Raw genomic sequence first — 24666 nt, forward strand, 5'->3', positions numbered from 1 at the left:
GTTACATACGCTTTTCAAAGACCAACTCAACCGATCCAAGTCAACGTGTTCCTTTAAGATTTAACCATTATTTACAAAGTGGACCACTGTTATGGGAGCACACTGTTATGGGAGCACACTGTTACACACCTTGGTGAAAGGGAAAAACCCCAAATAGTTTATAAGGACTGTCAGTTACACAGCAGCAGACATTTGTATACAATCAATGTTAATTGAAACTTAATTTGTTTGGAGACTTTTATACCCTCAGTTTTAGTTCCATTAAATTTGTTAGGTTTATAATTCTCATCTATAAATTAAAGTCAAAATTAGTTGAGTTAAATAAATTATGACATCTGTTTGCTCAAAAGGAAGACGTAAATATATAAATATTCAGAAAAATAATAGTTGTCCAACCGTCGCTTTTATAAACCAAACCTTCACAAGTTAAACAGTCTCTCTGATAAATTTATACAAAAATAAGTCTGTTAAATAAATAAAGTGAAATTATATTTCTCTCAGTTACATGTACATACACAGCAAAAACACAATTGTCATTAAAGCTATGGACACCTTTGGTAATTGTCAAAGTCTAGTTTTCTCACTAAGTGTATCTCAACATATGCACAAAATAACAATCCGGTGAAAATTTTAACTCAATTGGTCGTCAAAATTGCGAGAGAATAATGGTAGAAAAAAAAACATGTCGCATGAGTGGTGTGCTTTCAGATGCCTTGAATTACGAGACCTTGGCTGAGGCCTCGTATTCAACTCAAATGTTTCAGTGAGAAATTACTTCTTTCTCAAAAACTATGTCACTTCAGAGGAGAGCCGTTTCTCACAGTGTTTTATACTATCACCAGTTCTCCATTGCTTGTTACCAACTAAGTTTTTTTGCAAACAATTATTTTGAGTAATTACCAATAGTGTCCAGTTCCTTTAACCAATTCTTGTTCCTTATAAATTTGACACTCAAACTACAATTGATATTTAGTCCAGATATTTACAATATATTTAAATCACTATTGATTGGAATCCAGCCGCCACATCTGGCAAACAAAACACATAATTTACAAACTATCCCAAAATAACATTTATCCTTTAAATAGTCTCACTAATCAATTATTTAAATATTTTATTCAATATTTAAAGCACGGTAATTGAAAGTCTTCAACACATTAAATTATAATGTTACAACCGAACATAATTGCTCTTTAAAATGTCAATGAATCTGGATAAAGATTTATATCGTACATTTCGGTCATTTGCAGCACACAGTTTTTATCATAATTTGAATTGAAGCCAGGGCCTTCATGTAATTTCATAAAGCTGCTTAACGGTCGGTTTCATGCTTACTGCGCGAGTTTCCATATATAGCCTGCTAACCGTAAGCACGCAAAAGGGCATGCTAACCTTGCTGTGCTTACTGTATGAAAATGAATGACGTAACAATGCATCCATGGTGAACTTGCAAGCTGGCGACCAATCTTATAATAATATAATAATAATTTGGGGGGCTAATCATCCTTACTCGCAGCTTAGAGCTGAATTGCGAAGGACGCGGCTACAACATGTTCGAGAAGCAGGCATGCAAGGGCGCCTCTGGCTGCCAGCCAAATCAACCCATTATGACCACGGAGCACAGCCAAGATCGAAAGTGTTTGATTTTTCCCGAGGGAGGAAAACCGGATGGTCTGGAAAACCCTTGTGGCACCAACGCACAACTCAACTCACATATGGCCCCGGCCGGGAATCGAACCAGGGTCACCTTGATGAGAGGCGAGCGTTTTATGCACAAGCCAACCGTGCCACCCTTCTTGCTGACCCATGAAATCTGCTTATATGCTAAATACATTTTTTCTGCTACACTAAGCACAAAAATTTTCCGTTAAGCAGCGCAATGAAATTGGCCCCAGTACAGTTATTAACATTAACAGACCTTTTTTGTTTTGTACAAATCTCTCAGACCGTCACGCAGTATTAACTTCAAATATGTCTCTGTGAATCTATACAGATCGTTAACGATACAAACCCATGCAGAAAGATGAGCTAGCTACTCGTGATGCAGATTTTATTTTACCTGCTGGTACCAATACACATGTGTACATGTTGTGGTTTTTAGCTGTTTGAGTTTTTATTAATATTCACGCATGAAAGAGCTGTAGTTTACAAAATGAAATATAAAGTGACCAAAAGTGAAAATCAACTACATGCACATGGGTGGATGCAAAACCTTATCGATACTGACTTTAAAGAGATTGCGGGGGGGGGGGGGGGGTATTTCTTGTTTGTTTTTGTGGTTTTTATCTTGTTTTTGTTTTCGTTTATACAAATTTTTGTTTCACCCTTTTTTTTACACTTCTGCTCAAAAATGTTTCAACTGGTATTTTGTGACCAGTTTCTAAATCAAATTAACTTCAAATTTAAAGAAGAATAATTCTCTCTACACTTCAAGAGACTCAAGGAATGATTTTGTCTGCAATTTTGCGTTATGACTGAACTTGTTTTTATGCACACTGAATATTGATATTGAGTACAAATTATAGCAAATGATTATTTTCTTGAGTAGCGACTGGTATACTTTCCTAGCAAATTCACTCTGCGGTACAAAGGAAACCATTCACTGGAACTTAAACCTGACACAACTAACTTCATTTAAATGTTACAAACTGTTGCCAAACTCTGAAAGCTTTCTTTTGTTAACAAGTCTCATTTGACATTTTCATCAACATTTTAAGGCGTCATGCACAGAACTGAAACATAAATTTACATCATGACTTTACATACTGTACAGCCATGTCATTTTGGTTTCAGACGACTGTTAAGCTTGGTTCATACCTCACAGTAAAGCGAAAGAGAAAGTGAACTGATTTCTTGCATCACAGTGGGAGACTTTGAAAGGTTAGGTGGCAGCAGACTTACCAGGTAAATGTCCATGGTTACCGAGAACAATGGACATTACAGAAAACAATGGATTTACCTGTTAAGTCTGCTGCCACCTAGCGTCTTAAAACTTCCCCATTAGAAAAACAACATGTACCAATTATTGCTTCACCAAAATTCACTTTGCATTCGCTTTCCTATGAAATAAACACGGGCGTGAGTGTACACTGCAACTAAGCATAGACTTATCTCTTCACTTGTAGCTATATTTCCTCAGACAGTTCCCTTTGTGATCCACTTTAACAAAACAACCGTCTGAAGTAATCGCCATTGCCTCCTGAAAGCCAACGATTCCATGTACTTCAACCAATCGTATGATCTCATTGGTACGCGGGCTGAAGACGTGAACAACTTGCGCAAGTCTTTCATCGTGAACCAGGAGGTAACCATCTAAGGTGATGACTACGGAGCCTGGATGAAGCAAACTGTCTCTGTCCCCAAACTGCTTTAAGTACTTCCCATCTGGATTCACCCGTACGACACACTGGTTCCCTTTGTCACTGACGTAGATGTTACTGAACTTATCCACACACATACTGATGGGGAAGTTCAGTTCTCCTCTCCCGCAACCTTGGTTCCCGATCCGCTGGATGAAGAACCCCTTCTCATCATACATGAAGACGCAGCATTCCAAGCAATCAAGGAGAAGCGTATCACCACGAGCGTTCACAGCGACACTCGTCACATTCTTTACATCGTTGGCTTGGAAGCGGCGGATGAACTTCCCGTCTGTGGCGTAGGTGGAGACGCATTTACGATTGAGGAAGAACATCGTGAGTTTGTCCTCCATGTCGATAGTCAGAAGTGCGTAATTCTTATAAGACACGCTGAAGGTCTCGAGGAACATCCCGTCTCCATCAAGCTTGACGACCTCCTGATTCTTGAAGGTGTCTGCAAGGAAGATGTTCCCCTTGGAGCAAACAGCGATGCCAGACACGTCTTCAAGGAGTATCTCCTCATCCTTTGAGGTACACTCGATGATCTTATGAACGCTGACAACGAGTGATGAACCTCTAAGAGGCGTCCCGTCGAGTGAGATGTTCAGAAAGTGATCTCCGACCATTCTTGGAAGGAACTTGATCACGTAAGATCCTTCCGACGTAAATGTCTCTTCGGTTTCCGTCTCGTAAGACATCGGATCTTTCAGGCAGATGTCAATGTTCATATCCTCGGGAAGCGGTTGTGCGTTACCAGTGCTGTCGGTAGCATGGAGACGGATTAGGCACTCGGTACCCACTATACCGGGCTCAATGTCGGTATGGAAGTCAAGAACTGAGATCTTCATTGGGTCGTTATGCACCGGTTCCTTCGACACGCATACCAGCATTTCATGGTCACCCGCAATGCTAGGTGAGAACAAGATGTGGTAAGTCCCGTCCATGTTATCTTGAAGGTCACATGTCATCGGATCACCCGCCGGCGATTTTAGCGTTGCCTGGACGAGTGCCCCGCCCTGTGTACTCTTTTCTCCATCAAGGTTGATTGTGTTCAGTCCAATCTTACATTCCTGGTCAACGAAAGCTGGGAACACTTTGACATCAGTCTGGAATGGAGCGATATCATTGGTGTAGATCTTGCCAAGATCTCGTACGCTAAGCTGGAAATGCATCTGTGAGGCATTGTGTTGATGACGGAACTCAATCAGGCTGTTAGCGACAGGCTTGGAGTAGAAGACTCTATCGTTGATCTTCGAGAGGGTTGGTTTGAGTTTCTGCCATGCTCTCGCCGTCTCTACTGGATTCCGATGTAAGATGGCTGTTTCGGTGAACTCCCCGGTAGCCATGATGGCTGCTAGGGTTGTCTCAGCGGCTTCTTTCTGATTCTTGATACTCAGCGCCATTTTGGAGTGAACAGCACGAGCCGTCTTGATCAACTCCTGCTCTCGTTTCTCCAGATCTTTATGTCGCTCCAAGAAGTAAGCATGGATGTCTTCCTCTACTGTCTTAGCGTTGACGTTGAGTTTCCCCTGCTCGGTGATGATATTGCCAAGAAGCATCTCCAGAGGCTTCTGCTGCATCAGGCACTTCCCCATCAGATGTCCGAGCTCACGTCTCTGATCGTCAATCACTGACCCGAGATCCACCAAGCGATGCCCGTCGTCAATATGTGCCAGATTTGAGCAGACCTGACACACAGCGACTTTGCATTTCTCACAGAAGAGCGTCAAGGCTTGTCGACTGTGGATCGTACAGAAGAGTCTCCGTCTCTGAAGCTGGGCTTCTTCCTCGTCATTCAGATCACCGAGAACATTGACGTGATGATCTTGGAACCCATTAGCATACTGATGAGCAATGACGCACTCTCGACACAAATACCGCACACAGTTTGCGCAGCAGACTAGTGCCCTCTCATGTTTATCACACCCTTCGCAGATAAACGCCGACCCGACACGACTCTCTGGGATCTCATCTATCGCCAGGAACTCTCGGAGCTTCTTGACGTTGAAGTTGGTCGGGAAGGCAGACATTCCACTGAGAGGGATTCCGGTTGGAGCTTTGCAGAGTGGGCAAGGGAACTCTGGCTTCCCGTTGACGAATGACGCCAGGCAGTGAATGCAGATAGTATGTAGGCATGGTAGATACTTGGGAACTCTAGTCTGATCGTCATAGACCTGTCGACACTGGCTACATGTCAAGTACTTCTGTTGGAACTGTTGCCTCGTGCTGTGCAGGGCAGCGGCTGACGTAAAACCATTCTCCATGGCTGTTAGATGTTACTGGTGATCATTTAATGAAGAGTAGATCAACAACTTGGCTCCATATTCTGATTAGAAAAGAGAAAGAAAATACTGAGTTTAATGAGTTGTCCAATATTTTAGAGTTGATCAAAAGAAGGTGATTGTTTAATCACCCCAACTATCCCCAATCTATATTGTATCAATGGCCAACTGTATTTTAGTACATGTTTGATTCTACTGCATTTTATACTAACATGGGATCGGGCATACTGCATCATTTGGATATTGAGCCTTAATTATTTTTGTGAGAGTGAGGAATAATTCTAGTAAATCAACCACTGAGTTTTTTCACAGCACGACACAATACATGTATAAACACAAAACAGTTTGTATATTTGCATTGTATGCATATTATGCAAGAACGAGATTGTGATACTGCCACCTTTATTAATAAATTTCATTTTAGAAATCTTTTCATTTGACTGTATTTAATCACGCGGTGCCTTCATTTTATTTAAACTCTATTTAATCATGTGACGCCTTCATCATAAAAAAACATTTCCATGTCCATAAACAAAAGTGCATTACACCTTTGTCACAAATATTTCAGATTTTGAGATGTCTGCAAAAATCTGGAGCAGTTATGTTTACACAAAATAATCAGAAATTAGAATACACAATCTGAGAGACGTTTCATGCAGAGAGTTTTCTCAGAGTCATTACCAAAGATATACACCTGCATAAAGCCTGTACTGTTTGCTTAGCATGAAATTTATTCCTTGATAAAAACAAAAATTACCAACCAAATTTCCATTGGTTGCATATTGCTTGATACTGGTATTCAGCTGTTGTTTGCTTATCCTGAAAATCACAAGGAAATTTGGTTGGTAATCCTGTTTTTATTAAGGAAGTAACTTCATATGAGAGAGGTTAAATTTGCATAATGAATAAAGAATATTAATTGTGTTTTTTACCCATACACCGATGTGTGAAATTTCATGCTAAGCAAATGTTTGTGCTTACAGGCTTTATGAAATTGGGCCCATCCCTTTAAGTTCAGACATGTTGACACCTGGGTCCCTGGTTAAAATCATAAATATTTTGATCAACCTAGATGTAGCCTTTCAGAAAGGTTTGCAGTAACACCATGTAATGATAATCTCTCAATGAGTTAAGTTGGTTCTGAAAAGAACCGTTGGTTTGAACTCTTGGTTTCATGCTCCGATCATCTTCTGGAGAAAGCTGTATCCAGAAGACGATCAGAGCATACTGATCGAAACCCCAACTCACTCAAAGATTATCACTACATGGTGTTACCGCAATCATCGTATTTTCACCATGCAAAGTTTCCAATCTTACTTGATGAGCCTACTAAAGGGTCTATAGAATAAATCCTAAATAGGATTGCCACCAGCAACGTTCCATTTTCAAATCATTACCAATCATTCCTTAGCATTCAACCATGATTTCTGTCCTGGACTTCTAAAACAAGGTGTTGAAAATTCATTGTAATTATTGATCCTTTCACGACCCAACAACAAAAGCCCACATCTATAAATCACCCCACTCTTCAACAGGCGATGTGATATTTCTAACACTAGTAAACACTACCATCTGTTTCACCAACCAACTACATGTACCTTCACCGGTCTCTCAAACAGTATTATGTTAATTAGGAGTACCAGCCAAAATAATGGATGACCTCACGGCTAGTATAGCGCGTCGAGGCCGAGCGGTCTACAGCACCAAATTCAAGTTGTGATGGTTTAAATAGGCATGGATTTAATGTGGGTTTGAATCACTGTCTGAGCAAGACACCTAATTAGATAATTAGTCATGAGAGAAACTATTAGTTTTATTTTGCTATTTTTTCTACTTAAATGTTATTTTGTTTTTCCTGTCAGGCGCTGTGTTCTTTGTAGAGCACCATAGAAATGTTTATTATTAATATTATTATGATGTATTGTTCCTTGGTGTTTGTGTGGGTTCGGACCTTGGTCCTGCCAGTTGTGCTTTTAAAGCCATTGGACACTTTCTGTAAACAATATTGTACAAAGCATACACTTCCTATACCACAACTTATATATAAAATAACAAACCTGTGAAAATTTAATAGGCTCAATCGGTTATCGGAGTCGGGAGAAAATTACGGGAAAACCCACCCTTGTTTCCCCACGTTTCGCCTAGTCATGACATGTGTTTTAAATAAATCCGTAATTCTCGCTATCGAGAATTGATATTGTTTTAATATTTTCTCAAAAAGTAAAGCATTTCATGAAATAATATTTCAAGATAATTCTTTTACCATTACCTTCTGTAAACCCTGTAAGTTATTTGTAAATCTGTGAACTTTTATCTTTTTTTCTGTACCGAAAGTGTATAATGGCTTTAAGCAACACAAATTTATAGTTAAAACTATAAATTTTCCTTGGCGTTTATTTTGGAATCTTGGTCCCTGCACTTGTGTCCTTGAACGAGACAATTGACTAGAATTGTTCCTTAGCACTTGTGTCTTAATTTATGGATCTTGTCAAGTAACGAAATAGAGGTGATTGTGGTCCATTTGTGCATAACTTGCAATCACTAGGTTGTGGGTTCGAATCCCCCAAACTTCACTGTGGTCCAGTGGTTAGACTGCAGAACTTGCAATCACAAGGTTGTGGGTTTGAATCCTACCAAGCTCACTGTGTTTCAGTGGTTAGACTGCAGGACTTGCAATCACAAGGTTGCAGGTTCGAATCCTACCAAGCTAACTGTGGTCCAGTGGTTCGACTGCAGGACTTGCAATCACAAGGTTGTGGGTTTGAATCCTACTAGGCTAACTGTGGTTCAGTGGTTCGACTGCAGGACTTGCAATCACAAGGTTGTGGGTTTGAATCCTACCAAGCTAACCACTGATTTCACAATGACTAGAATAGTGTTGTCGCCTAGGGCCTACATGTACTGTACATGTATATCAAAAAATTTTGATTTGTGCAATTCATAATCATAGACGTGAAACCAATGTTTGTATGAGAGAGATTGGTTGTTGCCAGCTTGGCGTTTATATCCCCTTGTGGGAAATTGCTGAGTTCCCTTGATGGGAAAATCATTAAGACAGACAAACAGACAGACAAAAACTCACAGTAGCCTGTTGTCACAACGTAATAAAATTTTAATCTACTCATCTTTAATAGGCCTGTATTATGAAGTCTTAAAAATTTAATCTAAAAAAACACACAGTACACTCAATGGTAATTCTTTAGAAGAAAACTGAGTAGAAAACAAAACAAAATGTCATTGGGAAATTAATCACACGAAGTGATACGAGGATCACCAGTGATACTGTACTGGGGCCAATTTCATAAAGCTGCTTAAGCAATAAATTTGCTTAAGCACGAAAATAGCTCGCTTATTTTACACATGTTAGTGGCAAAAATTTCATGGCATATACATTGCTTGTGACTGGTATTTAGCTGCGGTTTATTTAGCATAACAACTGGGTCGAGTCTAGCCCAGCAATTTGATTTTACTAAGCAGGGATTTTTTTGCTTAAGCAAAATTCTGTGCTTAAGCAGCTCTATGAAATTGGGCCCTAGTAAGTAAGATGATGTATGTAAAGGCACTGGACACTATTGGTAACTACACAAAATAATTGTTAGCGCAAAAACTTACTTGTTAACGAGCAATGGGGAGCTGTTGGTAGTATAAACATTGTGAGAAAAGGCTCCCTCTGAAGTAACAAAGGTTTTGAGAAAGAAGTAATTTCTCACTTCAATATTTTAATTTAGTTCAAGACCTCAGCTGAAGTCTCATGTTCAAGGCATCTAAAAGCGCACAGCGTGCGACAAGGGTGTTTTTTTCTTGCATTTTTATCTCGCAACTTCGACGACCAATTGAGTCAAAATTTTCACAGTTGTTATTTTATGCATATATGTTGAGATACACCAAGTGAGAATACTGGTCTTTATTTGACAATTACCAACAGTGTCCAGTGTCTTTAAGTAGGCCTTTTACAATGTATGTGTACCTTTGATCCCCTCTGTATAGCAAAAGAGACTAGAGAGTATACAATACACGCTCTACATGTACCCACAAATAGGAAAAGTTGCTGAATCCAACCACTACCTTAATCATCAAATTTGATCAAAAACCATGGAGGTTAGAAGATGCTACAAAAACATATCTGGGTAAATTATTTAACAATTTGAGTGTTGATGGAAAAGTGCCAGTCGGTTCAGACATTGTTTTGATGCATGATACATGAGGTAGGATGTAGGATGTAAGTATGGCATTGGTCGTTATTTCTAACCCCATGAAATGTTACGATCATGACCGAGCATTTTATACCCAAATATCTTGACTACTACTTCTCCCCTAATACTACATCCACATGTCCTCACATTTGTGTCATTTTACAGTCACTACACCAATGCCAGCAATTTAATTGGATAACTTTCCGTATGGCGCCACCACTTTTTCACTCATTTTTACAAAAAGGGATATATCAATCAGGTAAATTAGATACTATATTATTTTATTTCGAATGAAAAAGTGGTGGCGCCATACGGAAACTTTTCCATTTAATTATACAACTATTAAAATATTACCTGTAGTCTAGTCGTACGCTGTCGTAGTAGTATGCCAACAAGTTGTGAGGTGGTCTTTTACTTTACATGATACGAGTCTTTAAGTACATGTAACATTAGAATCTTGCCTCTGTGACACCATTGTGACTGATTTATCCTTCAACCATACAAAGACCTTGTGAAGAGCAAGACACTATAAGAGTTAAGAAAGGAACAAATCTAAGAAACCATAGTTAGTTTGGAATCTGTTACAGGACTGCACACTCTGGTCTGTCTCTAGTCGTACTATAGTAGTCCCAGCTAACCAAAGCTGAATTGTGATGTTGATTGCATAGCGAGCGAGGGACTTGTATTGAAATCCTGTGGTTGCCACTCAAGCATAACCAATAGTAATCAGTAGACTTGTGTAAGTCAGCTCCTAGTTCTGGTGACGAAGTAGACTTGAGTTAGTCATCTCATACTCCTGGTGAGGTAGTAGACTTGTGTGAGTCCTCTCACCTTGTTTTGGCTTGGGTTGGTTCGAGGAACTTAAATTGTTTAGAGTTTTGGGAATGGTTTTGTATGGCTTTTGCTCGTCAGTGAAAGTGTTATTCACAAACACAAATAATATTTTCAAATATTTAAGGGTTAAAGAAGAACACTCAAGGATTAGGATCAAGTCTATTCTCATGAATATACATGAGTTATTTACTAGCAGCGCTCCAGCAAAGCAGTAGAGTTCAAAGATCATTTTGAACTTGTTGTGCATTTGTGTCAGTGCTTGGAGGTGCATCATGATGTATGAATTTGTTGTCACTTTATTGATTATACAGGTTGCCATGGTAATGTTCAATTGATTGATCCCAGATATTGTAAATATTTATTAAGTACTGGAATTTGTTGTCAGAATCAGTCAGAATGCAGAACTTTGCCTTTTTGATTTTACAATTTATTCTTTTGGTGAGAGGTCAAACAACTTTGTATTTAATTTAATAAAAGCACTTTCCTGCGGCTCCATGCATGAAGGAAGAAAAAGGCAAACATTTTATCTTGAATATTTTATTTGAAAGTTGTATTTGTCGTAACTGAAAGTTGTATTTGTCGTCACTGAAATGTACCGAAAAGCTGTAGGATTGTTCAATGCATGCACTTTCTACTTCAACTTCATTACTTAGCAAAGGCCAGTTAGATAAACGCCAAGGAACAATAGTTATGTGTCTTGGTCAAGGACCAAGTGCCGGGCTGAGGTTCGAACCCACATTGTGATTACTAAGCCACCACAACTTTAATTCAGTGGGCTATAATATATGAGATGGCTCGGCCAAAAACTTAGGTTTGTAAATGTGCAAAGTTTGTTATATAAGATGTGTTTATTTTGGAATTAGTCTGTTTGTTTACATTTTTCTTTCATCCTTCCATGTTTTAATCACCCATACTTAATAATAATCATTTGTTTGATTGTGTGTTCTTTAGGAGGGCGTGGTCGCAGTCGGGGTAGGGTGAAGGGTGGTGATAGTCAGGGTGTGGTCACTGCCCCGCCCATGATGAGGACTGTAGTTAGACTATGGTGTCATGAAGCTACGAGGACCTACTGTGATAGGATCGTTTCCAAGAAAGGTAAAGGAACTTACTTTCAACTTGAAATTTCTTTATAAGACTCTGGTCACCTTTGCTAACTATCAAAGACCAGTCTTCTCTTTTGGTGTATCTCAACATGCACAAAATAACAAACCTGTGAAGATTTGAACTCAATTGGTCGTTGAAGTTGCGAGATGGTAATGGAAGAAAAAACACCCTTGTTACAAGAAGTTATGTGATTTCAGATGCTTGATTTCGGGACCTCAGAATCTAATTCTGAGATCTCAAAATCAAATTCAAATATTTTGACTTCTTTCACGAAAACTATGCAACTTCAGAGGGAGCCGTATCTCACAATGTTTTATACTATCAACAGCTCTCCATTGCTTGTTACCAATAACCTTTTTATTGTAAATATTGAGTATTGTTTTTTTACTATAATTTTATCCATGTACAAGTATTTCAACTTCTTCCGTTTATGTTGATCAACTATTTTTCGTAATGGATTTTTATTTGTTTTTTTCAAATTCTGAAAAAACTCCTTTGGATAGTAGAATATCGAGGAAGACAAGTTCTCAAAAAAACATAAACTACCCGGCAAATAGATACACACATGGTGTTACCGCAAACCAAAATTTATACATTGTATATTTATTTGTTTACATATTGTTTGTTTGTCTTTCAAGATGAGTCATGGTTTAGTAAACAGCTTGAAGACATTGTTGAGAAATGTTTCTGCACTGGAGAGGAGAAACAACGAGTCGTTACACCAGTCAACGTCTCAGATTGCTTTCCGGTAAGAGGATATTAATCCTTATAAACACATAAAAATCCGTTTTATTTTAACACATGTATCCCACATTCAATTGTCAAACATTTTAAATTGTTATACCTTGGTAAGAAACTGTGAAGTTTGATTGGTCGAGAACCAATCATGTGACGCGCAACAAAAACGCATGTAACATGGCTCGACGGGCCGGGTAACATGAAAAGTGATGTACACCGGTGTACATCACCTTGATCGTTCCCGGCATTGGTCAATTTCCAGCGCTGTGTACGAGACAACCGCGGCATTGGGAATTGTTTCTTGTTCGTCTGCTTATTAAACAATGAATAGTCCGTCGTAATAATGTTTGAAGATGACATCAGAGAAGAGGAATAACATTATTATACAAAGGTATAACAAAACAATTGTTGCACGCTGTGACTGGGGTCCATGGGTTTTGTACACCCTCGAGGGGAAATGGCACCCTCGGTGTGAATGGCACCCTCGGCTTCGCCTCGGGTGCCATTCACCCCCTCGAGTGTACAAATCGCCATGGAGCCCATCACAGCGTGTAACAATTGTATAATGTTGTCTCATCTCGGGAGCATTCAATGGGAGGGGGGGGGGTCATGGCCGAGCAGTTTTGAATTCCAGTAGTGGTGGCTAAGTCATCGGAGTGTGGGTTCGATTCCGGGTCTTGACACTTGTGTCCTTGAGCAAGATGCTTTACTATAATTGCTTCTCTTCACCCATGGGTAAAAATGGGTAACTGTGAGGATGGAGGGTCGATATTGTGTGTGAAAAAGCCACTGGTGCGTCACGGCAGCCCGGGGCTTTATACCCCCCCCCCCCCCCTGGGAGCTGAGTACAGGAATGTTATTGGCCCAATGGCCAGGGCAGTGTGTTAATGTAAAGCGCATTGATACGTTTGTTGTAATAAACCTGCGCATTATCTTTATTCTATTTCCTTACCTATTCTTATACTTTTAATTTGCATGATACTCGATGCGTGTAGTTGCTGTTTATGATAACTGTTTACGATCTCTTCCAAATTATTGATTCATTGTGTTCCTCTAGTGTTGGCAAGTGTTCTTTCATTACAATTCCCTTATCTCATTCAATATAACAGTCACTTTAAGATCTGAAACCACTTTTGTTATCACATTATTTCTTTGATTTTTATTGATTTTCCTCCTTACTTTAAGATTCTTTTGAATAACCATTTCATTGTGTCCTTGAAGAGTTTGCATGCCCCTCTGTTCTTTTGAAACAACTCCCTTATCTAAATTAATAAAATTTACTTTCAGATCTGAAAACACTTTTATCAAATAACTGTTTCTTTGATTTGTACTGATTTTCCTTCTTATTTATGACTAAATCCCAGTTTATTGACAGCCCTGGAAGTTCCTCTCCTCTGTTTACTCCTTCTCCGGCATTCAGTTCTCTGCCTCCGACCCCTTGTAGCTTTGTGAGTTAATTAAACAAATTAGAAAAAGTTTGCCGCTGAATGAGCTCCCATTGTTTTTAATGTAACCAAATCATCCCAAGCGTTATGGTGACCCGTAAGGATGGATAGCTTTATGTGGTGTGCTCTTAAAGGCAGTGGACACTATTGGTAATTACTCAAAATAATTATTGGCATAAACCTTACTTGGTGACAAGTAATGGGGAGCGGTTTATTGTATAAAACATTGTGAGAAACGGCTCCCTCTGAAGTGCCATAGTTTTCGAGAAAGAAGTAATTTTTCACAAATTTGATTTCGAGCCCTCAGATTTAGAACTTGAGGTCTCAAAATCAACAATCTAAACGCACACAACTTCGTGTGGCAAGGGTTATTTTTCTTTCGTTATTATCTCGCAACTTCGATGACCGATTGAGCTCAAATTTTCACAGGTTTGTTATTTTATGCATATGTTGAGATACACCAATTGTGAAGGCTGGTCTTTGACAATTATCAATAGTGTCCCACTGCCTTTAAATGAACACGTTGCCTTCGTACGAGTTGGTCTTTGAAAATGGTTTGAAACTGTTTGTTATGAAATGCATTGGGTAGAAAGATGTTGTAAAAGTAGAATACAATGATCCATACAAGTATCACTTGAATTTGCACGGTTTTCCTTTTACATCGCAAACTAACTTGGTCGGCCATCTTATTATTCTTCCCGACATAAAAGGAAAACCTTGCAATTTCGAGGCATGTTTGTGTGGATCATTATATTCTACTTTTTAATGATCTATCTATTCATTTGCATTTCATAACAAACGGCTTCAAACGCTTTTCATAGACCAACTCGACCGATCCAAGGCAAGGTGTTCCTTTAATCAAAAGCTAGAGTTTGGTGCTATGCCCCCCCCTTCCCTCACCTCCCACAAAACCTTCATCCTACCCAACCATTAAAGCAAATAAAGTAACTGCATTGTGCAATGATTTCCCTAAACCCATCGTCCCACCCATCCACAATTCCCAAATTTCATTGTGCAGTTGTTCCATCAGCAAAGCAAAGCTGTAATGGCGATAGTTGTCTAGCAATTGTCAGTAGATAAATCCTCATATTATTATTTGACTCACTAATATCATTGGTTTTAAGCTCACATCAAATTTTCTTTACAATCATTCTTTTCAAAGCTTTTTCTGGATGTGTTTTCTGGATGAAATGTAGTAGAATTTCAAGCTCTTCTTTTTCGCCGTCTGTCTTTTCTCTCTTATCTAGGTTTCAGTTGAATTCTTTGTAGTTTTTCTTCTAGGCCGCTAAATATCAAATTTTTCTTTAATTTCTTGCGACTCAAATGTTTGCTGTGCTATTCGTTCATCCATGCTTGCTTTTAATACATGTGTGGCTCTTTTTGCTTTATTCAAGCATTGTTAAGGTCTTCTGTGAAACATTTATATTTATTTTTTATTGATGAACAGTATGGAAGGTAAGGTTAGGTTTGCGTAGTGGTATCTTTCCTCGTCTTTCACTTCTAGCACCCCGGTTTCGAATCCTACCGGGTGCACTATGTGGATTGGGTTGCTAGTCGCTACCTGACTGCGTGTGTTTTCCCTCAAATAATTCTGTGGGGTTTCCTCCCACATCTTAAACTGAAACTTCCTTCCCTGTCTTCTCTCCATGGGGTTCTTGGATATTGTATTGATCAACCAGAATTAATAAATAAATAAACAAAAACAATTTTTGAAAAAATAAGGTATATTTAGGTGCCAAAGTTAATGTAAAAAATTCTCCAATCAAAAATTTCAAGAACGCTATATTTATTGCAGAGACCTACAAGCATGTTTATTGTTTATTGATCCATTTTGTTTGTTTTATCCTCGACAGACCTCAAGTTTAGTTTCTGATGAAGGGGAGGAGGCGGGCCAAACTCCACCCACTAATGGAGTATTCTCCGGTCTATCTTCAGCAGAAAGAGGTAAGGTCAATGCAATTTTTTTTTGTTTATAGTGTGACAGTTTTGTTAGTACATTTTGTTTTATTAGAATATTTTGTTTTGTTAGTACAAATTGTTTTGTTTGTACATTTTGATTTTTAGTGCATTTTGATTTTATGTGATTAGAGTGTGGGTTTGAAGATATAGATCTTTTTCATTCGGGACTTATTGGACGCTAAGTGGCAGCAGACTTACCAGGTAAAGCCATTGTTCTCGGCAATGTGCGCATGCTCAGAGCCACATAAACAATGGAAATTTACCTGGTAAGTCTGCTGCCACCTAGCGTTCCAAAGTCTCCCATGTCATCAATCATCATTGATCATTGTTTCAATGTTTTCTCAAAAAGTAAAGCATTTCATAGAACAATATTTCAAGATAAGTCTTTTACCATTACCCTTCTGTAAACCCTGTAAGTTATTTGTAAATCTGTGAATTTTTGTTTTTTTCTTCTGCTCCGAAAGTGTATAATAGCTTTAAATTTTAATATCTCCTACGACTAGTCCCAAGTTAGGACTAGTCCTAACTCTTTGTGAAATCGACCGCTGTATAGATTTGACTTGTGTGTGATTCCGATACCATTGTTTCTTCATGGGATTATTGGCAATCTTTAAAGGTTTGATGTGTTATTTCGATTGCTTTTCACTGTTTTCAATGCACTCTTCATTCACCAACACCTATACACCACTAGGCAGCACAGCATTGACTGAAGATGGGGATGAGCAGTCCGAGATGGGCGTGGCATCACCGACGCCCTCAACCCATTCATCAGCAGGTAGGGTGTGGTCAGCACGTTGATGTGATCCCTTCATGTTTACTCTCTCAGACTTTATCTTCTAACCTGGGCCCATTTTCATAGCTGTTAAGCAGAAAAAAACTGCTTAGCAAATTTCTATGCTAAGCAAAAAATGGGTAGAGCACCAGTCACAACAATGTAAACTTTATGGACTTTTTTATGGTAACCAGTTTCTGTTAAGCAATATTTGTCTGTGCTTAGCAGGTTTTTGTGCGTACAGGCTTTGTTTACTGTAGCAAAGACTCAGTGGTTATAGAAGCAGGTGCTTACATCAAGCGTATTTCAAGGGTTAGCTTGTGCCCGTGTGTATAATCCAAGTTACTAGGCAGTCTTCGCGTACAGAGCTAGCGCAGAAATTCAGCGCTTGCACAGTAAACAGAGACTGGTGGTCGTAAGTGCAGAATTCGGCGGTGAGCAGAGCCATGCATGTGGGCTCTGTTTGTCTGTTCATACTTGGCATATTTGTTTATCTGTTTGTCATGTGTCTGAGGTCTCATTTATACCAAGGCTGCCAACTCTCTTTAATTCTACAGAAAGTTCCCTGAAAACAAATTGTCCTTCAAGTTAAAAGTTGAAACCATTGGTTCTTTTCATAACCACCCCCCAACCCATTAGAGATAGTCATTACATGGTGTTATCGTAAACCTTTCCATATCGTATTTCCTCCATGCAAAGTTTCAAATCCTACTCATTAGAGATAGTCATTACATGGTGTTATCGTAAACCTTTCCATATCGTATTTCCTCCATGCAAAGTTTCAAATCCTACTCATTAGAGATAGTCATTACATGGTGTTATCGTAAACCTTTCCATATCGTATTTCCTCCATGCAAAGTTTCAAATCTTACTCATTAGAGATAGTCATTACATGGTGTTATCGTAAACCTTTCCATATCGTATTTCCTCCATGCAAAGTTTCAAATCTTACTTCAAATTGTCCTTCCATGTTCTAAATGAACAAATTTTAAAGTCTTCCTTATTGGTACTTTTTCCCTAGCATGTTGAATGTAAAGCCGTCTCCCATTGGCGGCTACAGCTACGGCTACGGCTAGATTTCCGCATCATCGTGTGATGAGGTATAGGACGTCCTTAGCAACACCCTTAGCAACAGTCGTAGCCGTAGCCGTAGCCGATGCCACCAATTCAGATTCGGCCTAATACACCGATCCATTAGGCCCCGCCCACGGCGCACGTGTGAGTAAGAACACGTAAGCCTCTCCAATGCCATTCTGCACAACTCTGCCGCGCGCGCCAACCATATGCGCACACATGTCGGACTTTATAGTGTTGGACTTTTGGTTGTGCAATGGGTTGTGATTGGTCAATACGCAATGGGGCGGAGCTTAATGGATCGGTTTATTCTAAAAAATTCCTGATTGATGGACAAAATCTGACGTTTTCTGTTCTGTTTAACTTCTCAATCCTGTCTTACTTACATTCTTTAATTTTGGCTATCATCATAGGGAGTACATTGACGGAGCAGAGTATCCTAGTGGAGTCAGGGAAGCAACCATCAGGTGTGTACATAGTTAGTAATAGTATCAAAGTCTTATATAGTGCACGTATCTACAAAAAAGGTACTCAAGGCGCTTCAGATTTGCAGAATGGAATGGTGATATAAACCTATATTGCATGGCTAATATCACTACCTGCGTCTTGTGTGTTCTATGTCACGTGTCAAGTTTGCTTGAAGATAAATACATTAACACACGCGCATCGTTAACACAAGGGTGCTTGCAATGTGAACCCGAAACACTGGGAATGACCACTACTCTTCTACGATAAGTGTTATGGGTTCTTTTACGTGTACTACCAACGCTGGACTTACGATGCAATGTCACATTTTAAGGTCAGAGCAGTTATGGTGAAGTGTCTTCCTCAAGGACACAAGTGCTAAGACCGGGACTTGAACCCACACTCTGCTGATCAGAAACCCATGTGCTTAGTCGGGTGCTCTTACTAGCACTTACCCACTACACGCCCCGTATATGCTGAGAATGACTGTCTTCAATTTGACAGAAGATTACACTTTCTATTAACCTTCAAATTTCAGTCATCGATGAATCCAAAGTGAGACAGCCTACCCCTCCGACTATCACAACCCACCAGCCCTACCCTCCACGTAAATCTAGCATCCCAAAGACACTCACACCGGCATTGAAGGATGGACAATCCAAACGTGGTAGGGAGGGGGAGACAAGGCTTGGTACAGAGGGACGAAGGAGAGGGGTGACATTCCAGCTTGGGACCGTCAATGAATCCAAGGTGGAACGATATCGTGGCCCTTTGCTTAACATGGACCAGGTTTGTTCAATTTCTGTATGTCTAAAAGGAATCAAATTATTAAAGAAATTTAAGATTATATGAAAGGGCAGGTCTTGAACTTTGCCCTTGAAGGGGCACAGCATTTTTCATATATTAAGGGGCACTTCTATGAGAAAAATGTACACTTTGTGTACAGCAAAAGTACTGGGCCAAATTTCATAAAGCTGTTAATACCGCTTGACAAATTTCTTCGCAAGCAAGAAATGAGTCGGGCACCAGCCACAACAATGCAAACTTATTGTAAATTGAGCTGGTGACCCGATTCTACTGAGCAATACTATTCTGTATTTAGATTTTTGTTTTACTTGCATGTCGGACTTCATAAAAACTGGGCACAGGGCACCTGGTAAAACAACACCCCATTGTTCTTCAGAGCATTGCTATGTTTACTTTTCCTAGGACAGGTGTTATGTTTGATAATTGATTGATTTCCGCTTCTATTGGACAGGTACGTCTGCTAGGAGAAAGCTTGAGTGATATCGTCTTTGCTAAGTACATTGTATCTGGCAACAAAGAAAATGAACGAGGTAATCTATGGCTTATTTTTAAAACATTTTTAAAATCAAAACTTTTAAAATCATGACTTTTGCAAATTAATTACCTAAAATGAGAAGTTAAACAGATCAAGTCAAATATCTGTCAACCATTTTTGTTTAAAAAGTTAGTAAGGAGAAATTATTAAGGAGAAGTTAATAATGAAAAGTGAAAGTGAAAGAAGAAGTCCCGGCCGATTTTCTACCTTCCACCAAGAGAATAGTTATCAAGCAGGACAGTTCTTTTTAGAACTGAGAAGTCTCCAGAACTCCGAAAATCTACTCCGCAGTAGTAGAATATACAGCAAGACAAGTTCTCAAAAGAACATAATCTCCCTAGTAGATAAACACATGGTGTTACTGCAAACCAAATGTATATATATTTATCCTTTGTATTTTGTTGACTGTATTAGGTTATGCTGAATGCAACGAGACCCAACTCTTTGAAGGTTTACAGCGATGTTTAATGCAATATAACAATGGATCATCGGAAAAGATGGAGCTTGTCTTCTTCAAGGAAGCTATGAGGCATATAACTAGACTAGCAAGAGTCTTTGTGAGTAGTCATTCCTCTTCTGTCCCTTACGATGGATACTTCCACATTATATTTCATTTGACTTATAGTTGTTTCTGATGGGAGACTTTGGGAACTCTATAAAAAGTAGCAGCAGGCCTAATGGGAAACTGCATTATTATTATTGTGCTAATCATTTCTAATCCTGAACCATGGCCAAATTTTATAAAGCTGCTAAGCACAATAGTAGCTAAGCTCAACAAAATCGTGCTTACCAAGGCCTTGACTTTCCCTCTTGAAGGGGCATAAAATGTCCCTCTGGTAAGGGGCAATTGAGGAAAATGTAAATTTGTACAGGAATATAAAGGGCACCATAGCAAAAGCACAGGGCAGCACAGAAATTGCTGTGGTTGCCATTGGTTGTTTTGAGGCCAGCTAATACCAAAATATTGTCTCGGCCAAAAAGTAATTCCTCATGATCGCTCTTTGACTGGTATCCCGCTGATTTATGCTCAGCACAAAATCATTCAGCAACATGTTCTGCTTACTAAAGCAGCCCTATGCAAATTGGCCCTTGTTTGTTTGTTCATTTGTTAATCCCTCCAACACCCTTCTCCTCCAGGCCATCCCTGGTGCCAACGCCCTTCTGATCGGTCTAACCTACGGTATGGCGCGCTCTCCTCTAGCTCGTGTCGCAGCCTTCACCGCTCGCTGTAAGTTCTTCGATGCAACAGCCTCTCATATCACAGCGACCAATCGTGCTACCCTAAGAGAGAAGATAAAGAAGGCTAGCCAGGTGGCTGGTTTGATGGGGAAGCCGGTCGTACTAGTGGTTAGAGGAGAGTACGGAGACCAAGCGCTGCAAGACGTTTGTGCTCTTATGTCTGAAGGTAATGCTTAGGTGTGGAATTTCATCTTGGAGAGAGCAACACAGTTGTCATTTTGTAAAGGGCAATTTCACTGGAAAGTCTTAAAGTCTATAGATTTGAAAGCGCAACAAGGCTGAGACCAAGTCCCAATTTCCTAAAACCTATAAGCACAAAATCTTGCTAAGCACAGAAAAATAATGTTAAGCAGAAACTGGTTACCAGGCAAAACTCCTTAAAGTTTACATTGTTGTGACTGGTGCTCCACCCATTCTTTGCTGTGTGTTATTTAAACCGGATCCACAGGGATGAGAAGTTTCACACTTTAGTCCAAGTTTAGAAATTGTACATCTTCCTGGTTCAAAAGGGCTTTTGTTTTCTGAAGATATGAAAAACTCCTTCTCTTCTCTTATAATGAAGATACTGATGCTTTTAATGAAGGGGTTACCAATTTTTTTATTTTATTTTAGCGAACCTCCTCTTAAAGTTAAATCCTATCTTTTTTGTCAGCAGTGACTCTCTTAAACAATAGTTTGGGTTTGAACAAAGAAAACATTTCTGGAGCAGGATTTTAATCAACGACCTCCAGATTAACACTATATCAAATTGTGTTTTGTAGTAACCCCTTCTTTTCTGCAATCTTACAATCTTCCTCAAGGATCCTGCCCAGATCTGTACACTCAAGAAGAACTTGACAACATCTCCTCTCAGATGTTACCAGGAGCAAAGGCGACAGGTCTTAGGAATCAACGTCTTGAGATGGCGTTAGAGAGATTCTATCGGAAGGTCATGCTTAATCTTCATGTTGTCGTCTGCATCGATTGTCAAGGTAAGGTATCAATAAACTATTTAACATGTTTAACCAGGGGTGCGTTTTGGCGGCTGTAACAAATAACTGTTTCGGTCATTGGCTAGTGGTGATTGCAAGCGTGAAACTTTTATAAACTTTTTAAACAAAAAAAAGAGAGGCACATCTCAAAATTGGTTATAGATAATGTTTGAAGGTTTACTTGGTGGAATGATAATAGGCAAAAAAGACACCATGTAGATAAATCTCTTTTGAGTTATCGGTGGTTCTGAAAAGAGCTGGAGAGTTCAACAAAAGACAGAGTAAGACAGAGTATACTTCTCTGTCTATTGTCGTTGTCAGTATACCATCAAAACAGTCGCTTTCTGTCATATAAACCTATAGTTAGGCAACATTTGCTAAAATTATTTGAGCAACGACTTCATCATAGTCAGGTTCAAATCCTTTCCTTGCACTGGATCGAAACGTAGTCAATGTATCATATAGGGTGCGTTCGTTTAGCTTCCCTAGTTCGACCCCGGTCTGCCCCGGTTCAGTCGAATAGCTTCAACGGGGCTCACCCAGGTCAGCCCCCAGTGCCCTGTTTGTGGAGTGGGTCACTTGGGGGTGATCTGAGGTGCATGCTGTCACCACGAGAGGGCGAGTATGATCGTTCAATTAGCTCTTGTCAGGGGCTCACCCGAGTGAGCACTGCGGGGTCGACACAGGGAAGCTAAACGACAAACCCAATGATTGACTTCATTTGACCTTTGTATCTTGACCTCATTTGACCTTTGACCTTTTAGGCGGTAGCGTGAGTTCTCTTCATAAGTGGCTTAGCCGGTACCCTGCAATGCTGACTAACTGTTGCTGTGTGGATATCTACCGGCCATGGAGTCATGAGGTACTGGTTAATGTAGCAGAGCAATGGCTGAGAGTACCAACGATGGACACTTACACTAGAAAGGTAAGTTGTTATCAATTCTCCCTGATTCTGCAGAAAGTTCCCTGAAAACAAACAAATCTTTCCATGTTCTGATGAACTAATTTGAAGATCTTCCTGATTATGTAAACTTTGTCTCTATTATGTTGAATGTAATTCTAAATATAAAATTTCCCTGATTGCAAGATGAAAAAGAGCTGCCCACTCTCCCTGATTCTGCAGAGAGTTCCCTGAAAATAAACCAATCTTTCCAAAGGAAGAAACTATAAACAAATAGTAAACTTGCGGGTACAACATGTGTAAATCTCTTCTGTGTTGGCTCTGAAAAGAGCCGCTTTGGTCTGGAGGTTTCAAACAGTTTACTCAGTAACTCAAAGCAATCTTTCCATGTTGTGATGAACAAATTTGAAAATCTCCCCGAGTATGGAAAGTTTTTTCCTTTTATGTTGAATGTAATTCTAAATATCTCCCTGGTTGTTGGACAAAACCTCCCCCGATTGCAAATATTGGCAGCTCTGCAGGTAGTCTGACTAATTTGTTTCTTTCTGCCGTCTTGCATCTTGTATTGTTTTACTCTCCTACACAAGCATTGCTGTTGTCCTGGAGAGGGTGGGTTGCAAAATCCATTTTTGCTCTGTGCTTGTACTGTCAAGATTGGGCTTATAAGATGGGGGTATTGTCAATTTGTCCTGAGAGAGATTGGAAGCTCCATCCCTCTTAAAGCTGGCTGTGCTTCTCTCTTGTGGTCGGCCATGAGCTGGCCACAATTTCCGTCTTGGAAAGACTTATAAATGATGTATTTTCTTGATTGGATTTCTTACAGACGTATAGAATTCCTTGGTCGAGTCACAACATGCCCGCCCAGGTGACTGCCATCAGTCATGCCATGGCGTACGTCCATCGCTCTGCAATGGAAGCAGTCTCTCAAGCCGGTAACAAACACTTCAAGTTCTTTAGCCCGCTGACCTATCTAGAGTTCATTGACCTCTTCAAGAATCTAGCTAGCAAGATCGCTAAAGAAGAGAAGGTAAGAAGGCAAACAGGGTCTGCTTACCGCGGAACTCTGTGCTTACATCGTTTTGTAAAGCGCAGAGTTCTATTTGCGGTAAGCGCAGAATTATGCAGTAAGCAGAGCCTTAATATTGTACTCATGGCCCAGTTTCATAAAGCTGTTAAGCAGACAATTCTGCTGAGCAAATTTCTTTGCTAAGCAAGAAATGAGTGGGGTACCATTCGTGGCAATGGTAAATGTATGGTATTGTAGTTTGTAAGCTATTTTTGCTCTGCAAGATTTGTTTGTGCTTAGCAAGTTTTTGTGCTCTACAGGGCCCAATTTAAAGAAGTGCTTAGCACCAAAATTTGCTTAGCGTGAAATTTATTCCTTGATAAAAACAGGACTACGAACAAAATGTCCCTTTGTTGATTGCTTGATACAGGTATTCAGCTGTTGTTTGCTTATCCTGAAAAATCACTTGGAAATTTGGTTGATAATCCTGTTTTTATGAAAGCAAAAATTTCATGCTATGCAAATTTTTATGCTTAGCGGCTCTATGAAATTGGGCCCAAAGTCCAATGTCAAGGTGCTGCTGGGCGCTGAATTCTGCGCTTACTGTTAGCCTTAACCACAAAATTATGCAGTAAGCAGAGCCATGATTTTGTGCAGAAAATATTACTAAACAATTACTGAAAGTAAAATAACCACTTTTGTCCCCTTGTTACATTTTGACCAGATTTTCGAACTTGATTATTATTTTCATTTAGGCAACTGTGTTAAGGTATGAACGTGCCCTAGACACGTTAAATGAGGCATTTGAAGCCATGAATGGATACACACAAGAATTGGAACGCCTTACACCACTACGTCAACAAGCTCAAGAAACAGCCGAGTTACGTCTACAAGAAGTTGAAGAATGTAAAGCAATCTTTGCAGAAGTAAGTTGTTAGAATGGCCTGTTTTTGTCCCCTTTTTGTAAGTTTGTCCCCTTTTT

The 24666-nt window shown here is 39.6% G+C and overlaps 2 protein-coding genes across 2 annotated transcripts in view; one reads left to right on the forward strand and one right to left on the reverse strand.

Annotated features, from left to right (window-relative positions):
- The window catches only part of LOC117300293 (dynein heavy chain domain-containing protein 1-like), a 58008-nt gene that overhangs the window by 11791 nt on the left and 21551 nt on the right, over positions 1–24666 (forward strand). Inside the window, exons 11-24 of the mRNA XM_033784028.1 lie at positions 11620–11763; positions 12411–12520; positions 13875–13958; positions 15809–15899; positions 16606–16689; positions 18174–18227; positions 18764–19014; positions 19484–19562; positions 19982–20124; positions 20705–20972; positions 21607–21777; positions 22542–22702; positions 23502–23705; positions 24440–24610. Of these exons, the coding sequence (XP_033639919.1) occupies positions 11620–11763; positions 12411–12520; positions 13875–13958; positions 15809–15899; positions 16606–16689; positions 18174–18227; positions 18764–19014; positions 19484–19562; positions 19982–20124; positions 20705–20972; positions 21607–21777; positions 22542–22702; positions 23502–23705; positions 24440–24610 (2015 nt within the window). The remainder of the gene's footprint in view (positions 1–11619; positions 11764–12410; positions 12521–13874; positions 13959–15808; positions 15900–16605; positions 16690–18173; positions 18228–18763; positions 19015–19483; positions 19563–19981; positions 20125–20704; positions 20973–21606; positions 21778–22541; positions 22703–23501; positions 23706–24439; positions 24611–24666) is intronic.
- Positions 1676–10659, reverse strand: LOC117299808 (E3 ubiquitin-protein ligase TRIM71-like). Its single transcript, XM_033783331.1, has 2 exons — positions 10189–10659; positions 1676–5685 (listed from the first exon to the last, which is right to left on the reverse strand). Exon 2 carries the CDS (start codon positions 5621–5623, stop codon positions 3116–3118), a length of 2508 nt encoding a protein of 835 aa, XP_033639222.1. The 5' UTR covers positions 5624–5685; positions 10189–10659; the 3' UTR covers positions 1676–3115.

This window comes from Asterias rubens, chromosome 15, assembly GCF_902459465.1.
Source record: "Asterias rubens chromosome 15, eAstRub1.3, whole genome shotgun sequence".
NCBI classification, from domain to species: Eukaryota; Metazoa; Echinodermata; class Asteroidea; order Forcipulatida; family Asteriidae; genus Asterias; species Asterias rubens.

Excerpts from the sequence above, each read along its gene's own strand:
- LOC117299808 (XM_033783331.1), bottom strand. The coding sequence starts at position 5,623 with ATGGAGAATGGTTTTACGTCAGCCGCTGCCCTGCACAGCACGAGGCAA.